At 39.0% G+C, this 17,372-nt stretch overlaps 1 protein-coding gene across 1 annotated transcript in view; it reads left to right on the top strand.

Annotated features, from left to right (window-relative positions):
* MICU1 (mitochondrial calcium uptake 1) overlaps positions 1-17,372 on the top strand; it is a 180,353-nt gene that overhangs the window by 18,182 nt on the left and 144,799 nt on the right. Inside the window, exon 2 of the mRNA XM_034776856.1 lies at positions 14,531-14,711. Within this exon, the coding sequence (XP_034632747.1) occupies positions 14,531-14,711 (181 nt within the window). The remainder of the gene's footprint in view (positions 1-14,530; positions 14,712-17,372) is intronic.

The following is a 17,372-nucleotide window of genomic DNA, read 5'->3' as shown; positions in this document are numbered from 1 at the left end:
GGGGTACATCTATACTTACCTCCAGGTCCGGTGGTAAGCAATCGATCTTCTGGGATTGATTTATCGTGTCTTGTCTAGACGCGATAAATCGATCCCGGATTGATCCCGGAAGTGCTCGCCGTCGACACCGGTATTCCTGCTCCGTGAGAGGAGTACGCAGAGTCGATGGGGGAGCCTGCCTGTAGCTGAAGTTGCGTATCTTACGTTCGAAGTGGGAGGTTAGTGTGGACCAGCCCTGGGATTGTTTAGTCTGCAGAAGAGGAGAATGAGGGGGGATTTGATAGCTGCTTTCAAGTACCTGAAAGGGGGTTTCCAAAGAGGATGGATCTAGACTGTTCTCACTGGTACCTGATGACAGAACAAGGAGTAATGGTCTCAAGTTGCAGTTGGGGAGGTTTAGGTTTGATATTAGGAAAAACTTTTTCACTAGGACGGTGGTGAAGCCCTGGAATGGGTTACCTAGGGAGGTGGTGGAATCTCCTTCCTTAGAGGTTTTTAAGGTCAGGCTTGACAAAGCCCTGGCTGGGATGATTTAGTCAGGCATTAGTCCTGCTTTGAGCAGGGGGTTGGACTAGATGACTTCCCGAGGTCCCTTCCAACCCTGATATTCTATGATTCTAAGATGGGGAAGAGTTAGTGAGCTGATGTGTTTTCAATGGTGTCTCACAGCGATCGGTTCTTGGCCCTATGCTATATAACATTTTTATCAATGATCTGGAAGAAAACAAAATCATCACTAATAAATTGGAAGATAACACAAATTGGGGGGAGTTGTCAATAATAAAGAGGACAGACCACTGATTCAGAGCTTTTTGTATCACTTGATAAACTGGGCACAAACAACATGAATTTGTATGTAAATTATACATCTAAGAGCAAAGAATGTATGCCATGCTTACAAGATGGGGCACTCTATCCTGGGAAGCAGTGATTCTGAAAAAGATTTGGGGGTCATGGTGAATAATCAGCTCAAGGTGAGCTCCCAATGTGATGCTGTGGCCAAAAGAGCTAATGTGATCCTGGGATTCATAACCAGGGGAATCTCAAGTAGGAGCAGAGAGGTTATTTTACCTGTGTATTTGGCACTCATGTGAATGCTACTGGAATACTGTGTCCAGTTCTGGTGCCCAGAATTTAGGAAGAATGTTGATAAATTGAGGAGAGTTTAGAGAGGAGCCCTGAGAATGATTAGAAGATTAGAAAACCTGCCTTATAGTGACAAACTCAAAGAGCTTGATCTATTTTGCTCAAGAAAGAAGATTAAGGGGTGACTTGATTACAGTATATATACCTGAGGAACAGATTTTTAATAATATCTTCAGTCTAGCAGAGAGAGAGATAACATGATACAGCACCTGGAAGTTGAAGCTAAACAAATTCAGACTGGAAATAAGGTATACATTTTTGACAGTGAGAGTAATTAATCATTTAAACCATTTAGCAAGCATCATGGTGGATTATCTATCACTGACCATTTTAAAATCAAGACTGGATGTTTTTCTAAAAGATATATTCTAGGAATTATTTTGGGGGAGTTCTAATACCCGTGGTAAACAGAAGGTCAGACTTGATGATCACATGGTCTCTTCTGACCTTGAAATCTATGAATCATATTACATAATAATGAGTTTTGAAGAAAACATCTATAATCAGAGAACATTTCCTAACATATATGATAGCTATTCTGAATTGTTTCTCTGAGAATGTAATGAAGCTGTTCACAGGTTCAGTTTTTTGTATTGTCTGCATAGTCCTTCATTTGATTCATTTTTAAAAGCTCTCTGGATAAAGGCATTTCTTTATTTCAGAGAAAGTACTGTGAAAGAGTGAATCTTTGTTCGTTTTTAGAAAATGTCTTTAAATGGAGGAAATGTGATGTCCTGTTTTTAATTTTTTTGTATTGGCTTTCAGCCAATGTGTTTTAATGTGTGCTGCTCCCTACAACAGAATCCTCTTCATTCGTACAGACTCTGCAGAACATGAAAACATGTCTTTTTATATCTCAGTTATGAGTATCAGATGATCATAGGAATGTACAGTACTGGATGGGCATCAATTTATTAACTTCATGAATTAATTTCAAAATGCAGAATAAATTCCAATGCAGAAAAACACTAACACTAGTTGAGAAGATACTTTGATTATAAGCATCTGTGCTCAACTCCCAATTATCTAGGAAAAATATTACCACTTCGATTCTTCCTCTCTGCCCATGAATGAGCATTTTTCTGAAAGTTTGATCAAATTCATTTCAGCTGTATGAAGGACAAAATAATTTATAACAAGATAAAAATTTCCAATCTACTTTTTGAGTTTAAGAAATCTGAAATTAATCTAGTCAAGTCCTAGTATTTGATATACTATAGTTATTTGTAAATTCAATTTCTTCCAAGTTAAATAGACACTGGAAATGTGTGGGGAAATAATTGCCCAAGTCTATGGAACTTTATCCCTTAATTTTATAGGTACTTTTGGGCAATCACAGGATTTTAAAACGAATCCATTCAAAATGCACAGAGAAACAAGACAGTGCTTACCAAGGTCCAATTCTTGCACTGCTTAGCAAAGGGACTTACTCTTATGTAGTAGCTTCTTTCACAAAAAGTCCCACTGAAATCAGGGAAATATTTGCTGAATAAGGGTGGTAGATTCTGTCCCTAACTTGTTGATTTTTATTTAAAAGTTGTAAATAAAATTAATTTAGTCCATCGTGTGTGTGTGTGTGTGTGTGTGTGTGTGTGTGTGTGTGTGTGTGTTTTAAAAAAAAAAGGTATAAAATCTTCCCTCCCTCCTTACATCATCCCTAAACCTCAGAGATCTTTCTCCTTCTACATCTTCTCCTCCCCTTCTGTGAAAATCTTCCAAATCCCTCAAATGATCTTCTTTCCTTTCTTCCTACACATGTATCTTGAGAGAGGAAAAACAAATATTTGATAGAATTTTTAATTACTCAAATTTTACATTGTAGTAAGTGTTTAAGGATCTAAAAATAAGCACGTTAGCTGAACATTTTTATTAAAATGGTCAGCTATGAAATATTACCCCTTTAAGTCAATGATAATTTAAAAGTCAGCATGCCATTGTGCTTAATCTGAGAAGTTTGTGGCTTTTATAGTCATTCTTTTAGTTTGTTGCAGCACTGATTTGGTTCTCGTTCATGAAAATATCTTTCCAACCAGAAGGGCTATTAAATGTATACTTAAATTCTCCAGAAAACATTGAAATCTTAGCAGAGCCATAATGAACACTGAAATATAGAATTACCATGGCACACATTGCCAGTACTTCAGCTATAGTTGTTTCCAAATAGTGTAGTTGCCGTGCATGATATTCTGGTTCCTACTAGCCTTTTAAATAACCCCCTGGCTATGGTGCTCTGCATGCATATAGCAGCTACACATACGTTGATATCCCATCTAATTTCAATGTTTAATACTTTTAAGTAAATGTACTTATGGTTCAGTCCTACACTACTTATTCAGATAGACTTCCAGCAAAATCAGTAGATTTGCCTGAATACAGGGTCAGTATATTAGATGTTTTGTTAGGGAGAGTTCTATTAAATATCAGTGTTAAATGCAAGTTAAAGATCCTGAAGAGAAGGAAGAACTTTCACTAAAAGTCTTGGTGTGGTGGATTCTAGGTCTTCTCCAGTATCCCATTGCCTTGTTGTAAAGTGAGGTATAGGAAACACAAAGCTCTGTGGTCACAGAAGGGGAGTCCATTAACAAGGATGATCTTGTAGTTGTAATGTATTAAGGGCTATACTTTAGAGAGATCCCTTTCTATGGTTAAAGTCTCCAGGATCTCAGTCAACATAACTGCCTCCACCCATCCATCCTTTCCCTTACTCTGTCGCAGAAAAAGATTTATTTTTTTTAATAACTTTGAGTGCCTAAAAGGCAATCAGACATGCTCAAAACGGCAGTCTTTCTCTCTTGGGTCATTCAGCTTGCCGAATGTCCTGTCTCCATTTGCCTCCAAATGGCACAGGTAAGGAATGCATCTTGTGAATTGTGAAACTTCAGACACTAAAATTGACAGGAATTACATTTGATTAAAGTGTGAATCAGAAATTCAGTATCAATGTCCTGATTTCAAAATTGAACTACGTATTTTATTTTGCTCTTTTAAATGTGATTCATGGTTGGCCTGGCATAACAAACTGGGGAATATATGTATTTTTTATGAATATCGTGCATGCCTCTGTGTGTTTGCTGGTTTACTGGGTATGGATTTAGATCAAAAGGGGTTGTTAAAGGAACCAAACAGGAAGGTAAAACAATGGCCTCCGTAAGGAGCATTTCTGCAAACACTCAAGCACAATAGCTAGGCTTATAGTTGTGACGATGTGACTCCTTAGACCCGAACTGGGTGATACAGTTGTTTTGAGGTGCAGAAGCGAACCCTGGAGGCCTAGAAGAGGATGAGGTCAAGTGAGGGCCACTACCCCAGGAATGTCAGTGAGAGCTGACCGGGAAAACACACAGGACAATCTGTATCTTTCAAACAGAGAGAGGAGTTGGGGTGGACTGAGGGGAATTTACAAAAGCTGGGTAGGAAAGATTAAGATTTAAGATCCATGTGTTTAGGCCTCTTATTGTTTTTATCCTTTCCTTACTGGCCTTGTAACTTTCGGTGAATGAATAAACAATACTTTGTTTTGAAGATGCTCTTTTTGAGTCACTTTAATTAATTTGCTGGTCAGAGATCCCTGGAGTGAAAGGGCTTATGGGTGCCAAATGCAGTTTGGACTGTCACATTAACACGGTGGGAAAATGGGGACTGATTCCCAGGGACCAAGTCCCAAAGTGGTTGGACCATGTGGTTCCACACCAAGTGACATGCAGGAAGCTAAGTCTGTCATCTAAGGAGTGCACTCGAGGGTTTAAAGGGGACCAAAGAGTTCATCCTGTTATATTGAATATGTACTACACTTAGAGATATGTTGCATGAAGAGACACTTCAGAAATGTAAATTTATTTGATTAACTAGGATAGACCTACATGCTTTTCTTCAGAAGTGTTGGTAGTAGTAATCCTGCAAATAGTATTTGTCTCCCTCCCTCTCACTAGATCTCATCGGCTATGAGTGCATGAAATGTCAGTCAGCACAGCAATCAAGTTTTGTTTTGGTTCAGCAACCCTTACATCAGTCTTTGAAAGCATCTCTTCAAGTGTCAGTGATTCCATATGCATTGGAATAAATTCCATATTTCAAAATATGGGAATTAAGATTAAAAGGAGTCTGATTAATAGGACTCAAGATAATGGCTTACCATCTTAACATCTGCAGATATTCACACTAGGTAACACTTGTAAAATAAAACATACGTGTTTTTATAACTTGCCCAGTAACTTCTTTCTACATCGCAAGACTATTTTAAAGATACGGCTTAGACTCAGAGTTGTCTCTTTCTTTAACCTTTGAATGTTGTTCATTATGCAGTGATCTGAATTCTGTATTTGATATCCATGTACAGACCGGAAAATGGTTGAGTGCCACAAATTCAGCACTTTGACTCAAGCAACATCAAGTAGTGTGAAAGATAATGAAGGAAATGGTATGTTTTCAACAGACGAGTCTTTAAAAAATGTGAAAGTGGTCTCAAAAGCTGGTTAGTGGATTATGATCCATTTTTTCAGCACACTGGTAAATGGTTCACCTAATTAAGAGGGTTGCTGAACCTGCTGAAGCTGAAAAAAAGTACCTTAAAGGTACTTCCCGTTCTTGGAGGCTGTCCTGCCTCTATTTGTATATAATATGCATTCTATACAGCCCAAATAATCTTCAGTTTGTGAAATTTAAAGTAGCTTTTAAATACATAAAGGGCAAAGTCTGAGAACTCTACATGGGATTTACTTTAAGGACCTAATTTTAGTCACCCAACCCAGCATACTACTAATACTGTGTCTGTTCTATATTATGGTCCTTAGTGACATGCAAATATTGTTTCTGTGGCATCCCTTTACTGAGATAGTTGGATCAATCATGCTTCCCATGAGACCAAATGAGCAGTATGACAGCAAGGTTCAGCTCTACTGGCTTTAGGATTAGAGAAAGTGAGCACTGCTATCTTGGATGTAAAGCTTTTTACATTATTTAATGTGTTGCTCAGAGTATCTTAGAGCAAAAAGACTTTAAAAAGTGAATTTAGTTCCTATAATTGAAAAACTCCTGTTAACCCCTGACACGAGTCCCATGACTCCCCATTGTCACATCCCCCTCGTTATAAAAAATAAAAGGAGCAAGCTGCTTTGAGCATGCATATTCTTACCTCACCCAAATAGTTCTTTGATGAGGTCCAAAGATGTCTTAAAGTAGTCCTAGGGGATGATATGGTATTTTAAGGGAGACCTAGAGAGGTGGTTTTTGGATGACATCAAGATCATGGTTAATATCTAATTTCAGTTGATGCCTTTATGAAGTGGGAACTCTGAAACTGAGAGTAGATGATAAATATTGTTGTTCCTCGGACAATATTGTTGCCCCTAGGGCTTGTAAGTGAACGGCAGACACCACTTACTGGGTCAATGTGATGTACCCTTCCCTGTCTACCCACTTGCATGTCATACATCATTTGAAAGCTTATGATGTCTACTTTAAGATGAGGTAAGATGTGAAGCTGCCAAGCGGTGCTGTTACCATAGAAATTAGGATATAAAATGACATTGTCAACACGTTAAAATGACTGCTTTAAAATATTTGCATTCATTTCTGTTATTATTTCAAGACATAAAATTACTGTACAGACAAGATGTCTTGGTGGATGGAGGGAACAGGAAGCAAAGATTTCAGTAATAAGATTGTGCATAGCAGGAGCTGCCCCTATCAGGAAATGGAGCCTGAGACTTGGGAATTCCAGTTGTTGCTAGAGAAGTAGTAGGATAGGTATCATTTTTTGTTTGTTTGTTTGTTTGTTTTTTGTTTTTTAGCTCTGGAATCCTCCTTGCTACCTTCTGCCATCAGTTTTGAAAGACTCATTATTGTGGACAGAAAGATCAGCGGTTGGGTGAGAGGGTGTAAAGACACAAATTGATGCAGGGACTGGCTGTGTAAGGGAAAGACAAATGGATGGAATAGTGGAAAGAGGATTTACGGGTCAGGGATTTAGTGTTTAAACTTCATTTAAAAATTGGGAACCCTTCCCTCGGATGGAGCCAGCATCAGAAAGGTGGCTTGGATTGTGACTGTTAGATATGAAGTAGCCGAGAATAATTAATTAAACTATTGCTTGGTGAGCATGGTGGATTTGATTTAAATCAAATTGATTTAAAACATGATTTAAATCACTAGTCAGGAAGACTTGATTTACTCATGGATTTCTACATAAAAGTGCATTCTTGGTGGTTGTTTTAACCTTAATACATATTCTTCACAACTCAGAGATAGATGTAGGTTTCATTTTTAGAAGGTATACACTATACATTTTTAAACCGTGATTTATTTTGAAAACTTTTCAGATTAGTTTTACAGCTATATCAGAAAATGAATGATTGTTTGGTTATTTCATTTACCAAAGGTAATTGAAGCAGATATTTATGAAGTCATTGGGAGGTGAACTACCTCCAATTCAACAGGTTAATCATTAATATTTGGAGGATTTTCTTGCCATGTTGTATTAGGAGGAGAAGAACATCACCAGACAGACATTTAAATTGTTTTATTTAACTAAAACAACAACATTATGTATTCTGGATTTTTTTCTTCAACAGCAAACATATAATATTTTAGCAAAACAAGCATATGAATTTTTGAATTTAGTTAAACATTCAAGTTTTTTAAAATCAGGTTTGTTTTGTTAAAATTGTTTTTAACTAAAATAATTAAATGAAATATTTAAAAACAACAAAAACTAAATTGACTGTGTCAGCCAGGTCAACATGAGAAAATTAAAATACTGGCTTCTGCAGCTAACTCAATCGTCTTCACCTTCATTTTCCTATTTGTTCATAATCTGGAAAAGAAAAGCAAGCTTTTCTGTTTTTTCAGGTCCCAAACGATTGCTCAATTTGGAATGAATTAGACCAAAGGAAGAAAATATTCTTTCTACACCGGCAGAAGAAGCTACTGCTGTTAAAAGCGAGATTATCACTTCAACAGTCTCTGAATCCAAGTGCTTAAGTCACTTCCACAAGTTCACTGGTGTGACTTTCTTTAAAACATCATCAGCAAACATATATTTCTTGAATGGTTCATCCTTAGCTCTGAAGTTTATTATAGTTGGCATTATGGAGGGATGATTGCTGGATGTCTATGTGATAGCCAACTCCTCTTCTTCAGCAGTTAAGGTTTGACCGTGGTACCGAGTATTGAGAATATTTGCAAGAAAATGAGCTGGAGATAGTGCTTGTCCCATTCGTTTTTTTAATGCTTGTAATTTAACTCTGTCATTGCATATTTCTCTTAAGATCTCACTCAGTTCCTTCCAAATTTCAAGAGCTTCAGCAATAAAATAGCTCTTTCCCTGCATTTTGTTCAAGGCTACAAAAATAGGCTTCAGGGTACTCAGCATGCGTTCAACATTTCTCTTAAGCCCAATGTTGAGAACTTTGGCTGTGACAGTGCCATCTATTTTTTCACTATTTTGTTCACAAACTGTCATCAGATTAGGCCAGTTCTTGATACAGTGCTCAGAACAATCCACTATTGCGTTCCATCGCACGTCTTGTGGGAGAGTTAGCTTGGTTCCTCCCACTTTTTTCAGAGCAGCTGATGCAAAGTGGTTGTTACGGTAGTACACCTCTACCTCGATATAACGCTGTCCTAGGGAACCAAAAAATCTTACCGCGTTATAGGTGAAACCGCTTTATATTGAACTTGCCTTGATCCACTGGAGTGCGCATTCCCATACTGCTCATTTAGTATTACTCATTGCATTCACTGACACTCAGTACTACTTTTAAAGGTGAAATTGTAAAAGGAAGATCTACCTATATCAGCTATTTATTTTTTATCACAACTACATTTAAAATGATAGTACCATAGAGTAACAACTATATTTTTTGCTCAAACATGAGAATTCAAGAATAGTCCAGAAGGAAGACAGGCAGTCCTTAAGAAAGAAGTATGAAATAAAAAAGTTTACCAACCTGAAGATCCTGCATGTTCAGACATGTTCCTTTCATCATCTTCAACACCGCTTCCTCCTGAGAAGGAACACTTCTCATGGTGTTGTTTCATTCGGGCAACCAGGCCTTGCATTTCTTTGTTGCACTGTTTCCATTTTGCAAGCATGCCTGTCTTACCCACAGGTAGAGGAACTTCATTAAAATATTCCCAAACTGAGTCTCTCTTTATGGCCTGCTGCCATTATATGGTAGATCTCAAATGAATGAAGGCTACGCTCAGAAAGACTTGAAGACTTCTGGAATATACTGCTCAGACTTTTTCACTTTTGTTTCTACTGCCTGTCCCTCCCTTCTCACATTAATCTCCAGTCTTCTTCTCCTTGTCCAGTATTATTATGCCTGTGATGGGTTGAGTCACAGAGATCCCCTTGGGACTGCCACCTGATGTTCTGTGACTACCTCTGAGCCCGTTTTCCCTGCCAGCTTGGGATTTCAGAATCCTGTCTTGTTGAGCCAGACACACAAGCCTGCTGCAAACACAGACCCAGGTCTGAACCACATCCCCCAAAGCTGCAGGCTTGAACTGAAAACCACTTTGCAGGTATTCCTGTCTCCAGCACCCAGATATCCAGTTCCCAATAGGGGTCCAAACCCCAAATAAATCTGTTTTACTCTGTAAAAAGCTTATACAGGTTAAACTCATAAAGTGTCCGCCCTCTATAACACAGAGAGAGAGAGAGAGAGATGCACAGCTGTTTGCTCCCCAAGGTACTAATTACTTATTCTGGGTTCAATAATAAACAAAAGTGATTTTATTAAGTATAAAAAGTAGGAATTAAGTGGTTCCAAGTAATAACAGACAGAACAAAGTAACAGAGGGGGTAGCAAAGTAAGTTACCAAGCAAAATGAAACAAAAGACACAAGTCTAAGCCTAATACATTAAGAAACTGCATACAGGTAAATCTCACCCTTGGAGATGTTCCAATAAGCTTCTTTCACAGACTGGACCTAGTCTGGGTTGAATTCTTTCCCCTGGTATAGTTCTTGTTAGCTCCAGCTTAGGTGGTAACTAGGAGATTCCTCATGACTGGACCCTCCTTTGTTCTGTTCCACCCCTTTATATAGCTTTGGCACAAGAGAGGAATCTTTTCTCTCTCTAGGTCTCCACCCCTTCTTCTAAATGGAAAAGCACCAGGTTTAAGATGGATTGCAGTACCAGGTGACATTGTCACATGTCCTGTGAGACCCCAAGCCTTCATTCTTCCTGGCTTGACTCACAGGAAGGCTTGTAAGTAAACAGAGCCATTTACAACCAATTGTCCTAGTTGATGGGAGCCGTCAAGATTCCAAACCACCATTAATGGCTCACACTTTGCATAATTACAATAGGACCTCAGAGTTATATTTCATATTTCTAGTTTCAGATACAAGAATAATACATTTATACAAATAGGATGACCACATTCAGTAGATTATAAGCTGTGTAATGATACCTTACAAGAGACCTTTTGCATGAAGCATATTCCAGTACCATTATATTCACACCCATTAACATATTTTTATAAAATCATATGGAGTGCAACGTCACACTACCCCCAACAATCTTCTATTCATTGAACTTTTTGAAACTGCACTTTTAGAGAGAGGTAAGGGATTGACTCTGTGTACACAAATTTTCAGAGGGACAAGAGGGTTGAGGTCTGTTATTTCTCACCTCTGTATATTATTTTATAATTTATTTAAAAATAGTTTTGCTGTTAACAAGCATGTTATCTCTGGAGAGACAAATCCACAGTTGGAGAACTGCAAAACTAAGCATCTCTGACGATATCTTGGTATCTGATGGTATCCTCTAGACTGAGCACCGAGTCCCATTGGGTAGATAGAAAGATTAACCTAAATAATTTATACAGAAGCTCCTGGAACCTCGTAAGATTGGGTCCCTAATCCATGAACTATTGGAACTCATTTACAAAACTTTTCTGAAACATTACATGATTATACTGTCTTGTACTATAGAATGAGGATTGATAATCCCTATGCCATGATGAGATGGTTTTAATTAAGATACATTATAGTTCAAAGCTATCTTTAGATAGATTTTTTTTTTTCCTCAAAAAGCATTTTATCAAAAAATCCGATTTTAAATAAAAAAATAACCCGATTTTATTTATTTATTTATTAAATCATTGATTTTTATCCACCCTGTTGGTGAGTGGGGCTACAGATACCAAATTCCCTTCCCAGAGCTCACTTTGCCCATGTGGTGGGGAGACCTGCCTATTTTTAGCACACAACCAAATGGCTCATTGGACCTGAAGTTAAAATATTTGCCACGTTTTAATCCCATATGAGCTGCTGCTATATCCCCACCTCTGCTTTGATTTTAATGTTGTTTCCTTCCCCCATCCCCTCCCACTCTGGTTTCTCCCACATCTTTCTGGAGCTCTAGACTGTAATGTCATGAGGCCTTGTGTGGCACCTACCATCCCTCTGACCAAAGAACAAGATATCTGTCATACTGTCAGGGCCAGCTCTGGCTTTTTTGCCACCCCAAGCAAAAAAAAAAAAAAAAAAAAAAAAAAATGTGCAGGGTGGCCAGAGCCAGGGTGTAAGGCGACTCCCTGCGCTGCAGACGTGCCCCAGGCAGTGGAGTGCACGCCCCAGCTAGCGGGGGGAGGGAGCAGGGGCAGAGAGAGAGAGAAGGGGGGCGGCCAGGGCTTCCTTCAGCGCGGCGCTCGCCACCCGGCCCCTCCCGCCATGCCACCTTTCGGGAGGGCTCCGTGCCGCTCCGGTCAGCGGGCAGGGAAGGACACGGGCTTCCGGGCTTGCTGCAGACCTGGCACCGGCTGGGGCAGATGGAGCGCGCAGCCCGCTCCCAGCAGGGCGCTCCCCTCCTCTGCGCCGCCGCCCCCTACAGGGCAGTCGGAGCAGCGAACCAAAAAGAAAAAAAACCTCCGGGGTGGCCGAAGTGGCAAAGCAAAAAAAAAAAAAGGATTGGAGGGAAGCCACCCCTTAGAATCTGCGAATCTGCCGCCCCAAGCACAAGCTTGCTCGGCTGGTGCCTGGAGCTGGCCCTGCATACACTTCCTTCCTCTGGGATCAGCCTCATGTAAGAATCAACCTCTGTTCGTTTGGGGAGTAAAGTTTTGTCGGGGAAGGAGGGAGAACTCAGGCTCATAGTTCTCAGCTACTGGTAGCCATGGTGGATAGTATATGCAGGACTTGGTTAGATAACACACATGGTGGTAAAAGCAACCTATATGACATGGTGAAAAATGTATAATACCTGTCTACGCTACATCTTCTGAGGCTGCTGCCACCAATAAAGAATTGTAGGTCCCAGTTTTGCCAGTATAGACACAGTCTAGTACAGAAGAAGCTGTGCTGTCTTTAACATGGGTTTAAGTGCTACTATAGACAGTTTTTGAGTGTAAAGATGACTAGCTTAGATCAGGTCATCTTGAAACAACTTGGAAAATGGTTTAGTCCTGTCTACATAAGTACTTAAACCATTGCCAGCTACATCTCTAGCTGACAATGGGTACAGAATATGCAAATGCAGAACACTAGCCACTGGGCCAACCACACCAACTTTTAAAATCAATTTTAGGAACTTTTTAATTTTATTGCTTTCACATTTTAGATATTTTGCTTAAATGCTTATCAGAACTTGAAGAAAACTTGCATTCATAATGATAATTCTGTTCTTAAGGTAACTCTTGAAACATTTCTGTAGAATTGGTACTTTCTTCTCTTAAGCAATGTAGAAGACTTACTGCTTCCAAATCTATCACATGTAATAGTGGTTAGTGACTTATGAGGAGTCAGCCAGAATGGAGCTGTACTTTTTTGTGGTGTTTAATTTTGGAGTAATCTGTCCTCTTTATTTTACTTTTTCTTTATGTAATGCATGGAGACTATCCACAAACGTGGCTGTGTTTACCGTGTGAAAAATCAGTAAAACTAGTATTTTTATTTTTAAAACATAAGGAACTTTTGATACACCACTTCTACATTTTGTTGGTAAAAATGGGGGCCAAATATGAATTTTTTTTTTTTTTTGCTTGAAGTTTAGGAGATACAAAGGTCCTGTGTCTTTTAGGGTAGTCTTTCTATATGAGATGTTATGCTTTTCATTTGTGGCATTGCAACTGAGCTTTTATATGCTAGATTGGATTAAAGCTCTGTTATTGCATTCTGTCATGAAGTTTGCTCTGTGTACAAACTGTAGCCTACAACTTTGATGCCTCAAGTAGCTTTCATTGCTCCTTGTTCACAGTGGGTTGGCAGTAAGACCGACTGTGGAGGTCGGCTGAATTTTCATCTGCAGAGGATTACTGGGAGGTGCTCTTGCACAGCAAGAAAAGAGCCCCAGTGTTCTGCTTGTGTGCAGTATTTCTAATTTATGGATAACCAACTTCAGTCTTCATTGTCATTATTCCCTCCCTCCTTCACCCTTCAAATTCACTAGATTCAGCCATGAACGAAATACGACAGTCTGTCTGCTTGAAATCAAAAATAAATCGATTGAGCTGAGACCAAAAGGCTGCTTATTCTGAGCACAGCAGTACTGCATTCTGCTTCCTTCATCACTTTGTCTTACTTTTTTTCTTTTGGTAGAGGTTTTAAAGGCATTATGAGAGAAACACTTTTAAAGTCAGAATATTTTCTTTCTCATTTTCTGTAAAACAGCACTTGCTGCATCTCGGGGGTGGGGGGTGTTGTTTTTTGTTGACTCGAAGATAAGCAGACATGTGAACTTGCATAATTCAGTCTGTGATTCATATATTTAGCTAGATTCTTGGGAACAAACAAATTAATAATTAATATTTGTTTTGCAAGGGTGGGTGAATTTTGTTTTGCAGGGGCGGGGGGGGGGGGGAAATATTAGTATGTGTTGCAGATTCTTAAATATCCTAACTTTCATTCGCTTTTTATTCTTCAATCCTCAAAGCTCTGAATTGCAGCCAGTGTTCCAGTCAAGGAAGTCTGTGCGGGATTCCATTTTAGAGCTCAGTGATGTCATCCATTGACTGTCAATGTTAAATCACTTGATGTGCTTTCTCTTTCCACCTGCCAAATACCCAGTGTTAACTGTGTCTGGAGATGAAGAAGTGGAAATTTATCATGGCAGGGTGCTACCATTGGACTACTACTACACTAATTGAAGTTATTTCTCTTATTATTATTCTTTTATTTTATTATTGTAACAACAGTAGTACCCACAGACACCAATTAGGATCAGGACCCCATTGTACTAATTGTTTTACCAGACACACAGTCAGAGACTGTCCCTGCCTCAAGCATTTTACGACCTTAGATGTTTACAGTCAAATCTGCTGCTATTCCAATCTGCTTGTTTGGTTGAATACAATGTTAAAAATTGGTTAACTTGTTACAAATGGATCCTCTAAAGTTCCTGAATTAATCGTTGTTGTTTTCCTGCCTATCACAGAGCCCATGCAGAAGCATCGTCATCTGTAAAACACAATGCAAGGACAGAAACTAATGAAAGAGTGAAGGATCAAGAAGAGGAGGAGAATAGCGATGATAGAAAGACTGTCGAGTCAAGTGGTGGAGGGGCTCAGCCCGAAGAGAAGAAGAAGAAACAACGTTCTGGATTTAGAGATCGTAAGGTACAAAAGCTTGTCACGCGGAATGTTCTTCTATACTGCTGCAGTTGCACAGTAATGAAACAGGGAGAGAAAATACAGGACACAGAATTAAAACTTTAAATACTGTGAGTACTCATGGGCTGACTTTTGGTATTTACATTTACTGGCCTTCATTTTAAAGGGGACTAGTGACTTTGAGTCACCCCTTTTCTGAGTGCTCAACTTGAGATGCCTTAAGAGGGCTTGATTTTTGGGAAGTGTGGCCCTTTTGAGGTATCTCAAGTTGGTTAACTAAAAAGTGAGTTACTCAATCACTAGTTCCTTTTTAAAATTTAGGCTAGTGGCCTTTTACCTTGCTCTATATTAAAAAGCAGTGATTCAAATCTGAGAAGCCTGACATAATTAAAAATTGTGTCTTAAGTGTCTTGCCAGTTGTGGAGGGGTTGGGTAAGAAGGGGCGGCTCCTTTGTATTCCATATGGTTACCCTCTCACTGTAGCTACTGAAACACAACTTTTCTCTTTTCTGCATTCATAGAAAGTGTGCACCTATGTTTATTTGCTGTTTGATTTTTCACCCTCTCCCCCCTATTTTTAAATAGGAAAAAAGCACTCTAATAGTGAAGTGGTACTTATAACTTCCCAGTAATGAAGGTAGGTCAGGAGTGTTTTGGACTCCTTAGAATGATCTGCAACATTAGTTGGTCAATAGCTGTTACTATCAATATTACAAGATTACAGTTTGGTCTGACAAAAAGTCCTATAACTCAGTCTTAGCAGATGGCTGTATTTTTTTTTTAACCTCTCTGGATGCTTGTTTCATTGGGTTATGTTTTTTTTTAAGGGTCTATGCAGTACCAAACAGAAGAACAAAAGAGTGTATTTTCTTCACATTTCCTTTTCTATAATTTGTTTCTGATAATTATTTTAAGTCCATATGCTGGAGGCTGCATCTCATTAGTTGCTAAATTGTAAGTGATTAGTATGTAGTGGCTCAGTAACTTTTCATATGTTGTAAAGGCTTTGTTTGGAGATGCAGCATTATTTTGTGGTCTCAGTAGTTAGGCTGGATAACTCAGTTAAATTCCATATATCTCAGGGTGTCTCCTGGGGTTACAGACTGTCCCTTCTGCTGGTATGTTAGTGAGGATTTTAAGTGAAGTTCCATTCTAAGATACTAGACTGAGATTTTCACAACTGTGTAAGGGATGTGGATGCCCAGTAGCCATTAATTTTAATGGGAATTAGGTGTTTAAATCCCTTAGGCAGTTTTGAAAATCTCAGCCCTCATCTACACTAGTTTAGACAAATAGGTTTATTTTTCTCTACCAGCAAGGCGCAAAGTTATGATAGGTATGATGGTGGGGAGTTGGGTTGCTTGCTGGCTCCCTCTGCTGTTGCCTCCAGCTGCTGAAGACAGGATACATTTCTTGGCTAGTATGGCTATTTATTTTAAGTAATTAGGAGCCATTCCTAAAATTACCAACCTCTCTCCCTTCTAAATTAGGAAAGGTGGGGCTATGGTCAGGTTTCACAAGTAAGATGTTTCATCAGTGAGAATCATAGAGTAAATTAGTTTATAAGATTATAATAGATTATAGTTGCAAGTCATCAGGTCCACTCTAGAACTGGATTTCTGTCTTCTGACTCAGTGATAATCACTGAACCTACTGTGGTTAATCAAATTAGTAGTTTGCCAGCCTCGTGACTTTATGGGAACAACAATAAGTAGATTGCTTCAGCATGGCCCATTGGCTAACTGAATCAATGGTATCAGTTTGTTCTGATGAAGGTGTGATACTGGCAGACCAGGTGCCAACTCATGCCAATGTCCCCATTTCTCCACTGAACCCTGACAAATACATAGTTGGAACGCTTGTAAGTTGCTGCATGCATTAATCTCATTTTTAACATCTGTATCCCATATTATAAGGTAATATTAGAACATTTTATTTGTAAACCTCTGTAACTGTGTAAATCACCAGACAGAAGAGAGACATTAGCTAGTGTGAAATGCAGGTCTCCAACCAGAGGTGATAAGTCCTGCCTATCATGGGAAGCTCATCACCACCAGAGAGACAAGAATGGAACATTCAAGAAGGCAAAAGTCTTCATTGCTTTCTCCTTTTAGTGAAGATGAGTCATGCAAGTGACTTCATCCCATCAGCTGAGTCTGCAGCTCAGAGCAGAAGGAAGGAAGGGAATGAAAAACACTAACAAGAAGGAACTGTTTCTTTATGCTGCTTGGACACTGGGAGGAAAGGATTACTAGGCATAAGCAAATGATCTCCAGTGTTTAGCCTGAATTACTGCTAAAGGACATATAGGGCTTGCTTATTATAGAAGTTTCTATTACTTTTGGAACTTTAGATTGGAACTCATTTGTGTGTATATATTTTGACCTGCTTTAACCTTGTAAATAACTCTCTTGATTCCTTTTCCTATATAATAAAATCTTTAGATAGTTTATTATAGGATTATCTACAAGTGTCTTTGGTGTGAGATCTAAAGTGCATTTTACCTGTGATAAGTGACGGGTACTTTGGGACTTGGGAGTAACCTGAATATTGCTATAATCCTTGGTGTAAGGGGCGAACTGTCACAAAGATAGGTTTACCTGGGTGGCAGGACAGATTGGAGTATCCAAGGGAACTGTCTGTGATTCCATGGTTGGGCTGTTACAG

The sequence above is a fragment of the Trachemys scripta genome, chromosome 7 (genome assembly GCF_013100865.1).
Source record: "Trachemys scripta elegans isolate TJP31775 chromosome 7, CAS_Tse_1.0, whole genome shotgun sequence".
Classification (NCBI taxonomy): Eukaryota; Metazoa; Chordata; order Testudines; family Emydidae; genus Trachemys; species Trachemys scripta.
The sequence above is the reverse complement of the archived record's forward strand: the minus strand, read 5'-3'. Positions and strand labels throughout refer to the sequence as shown.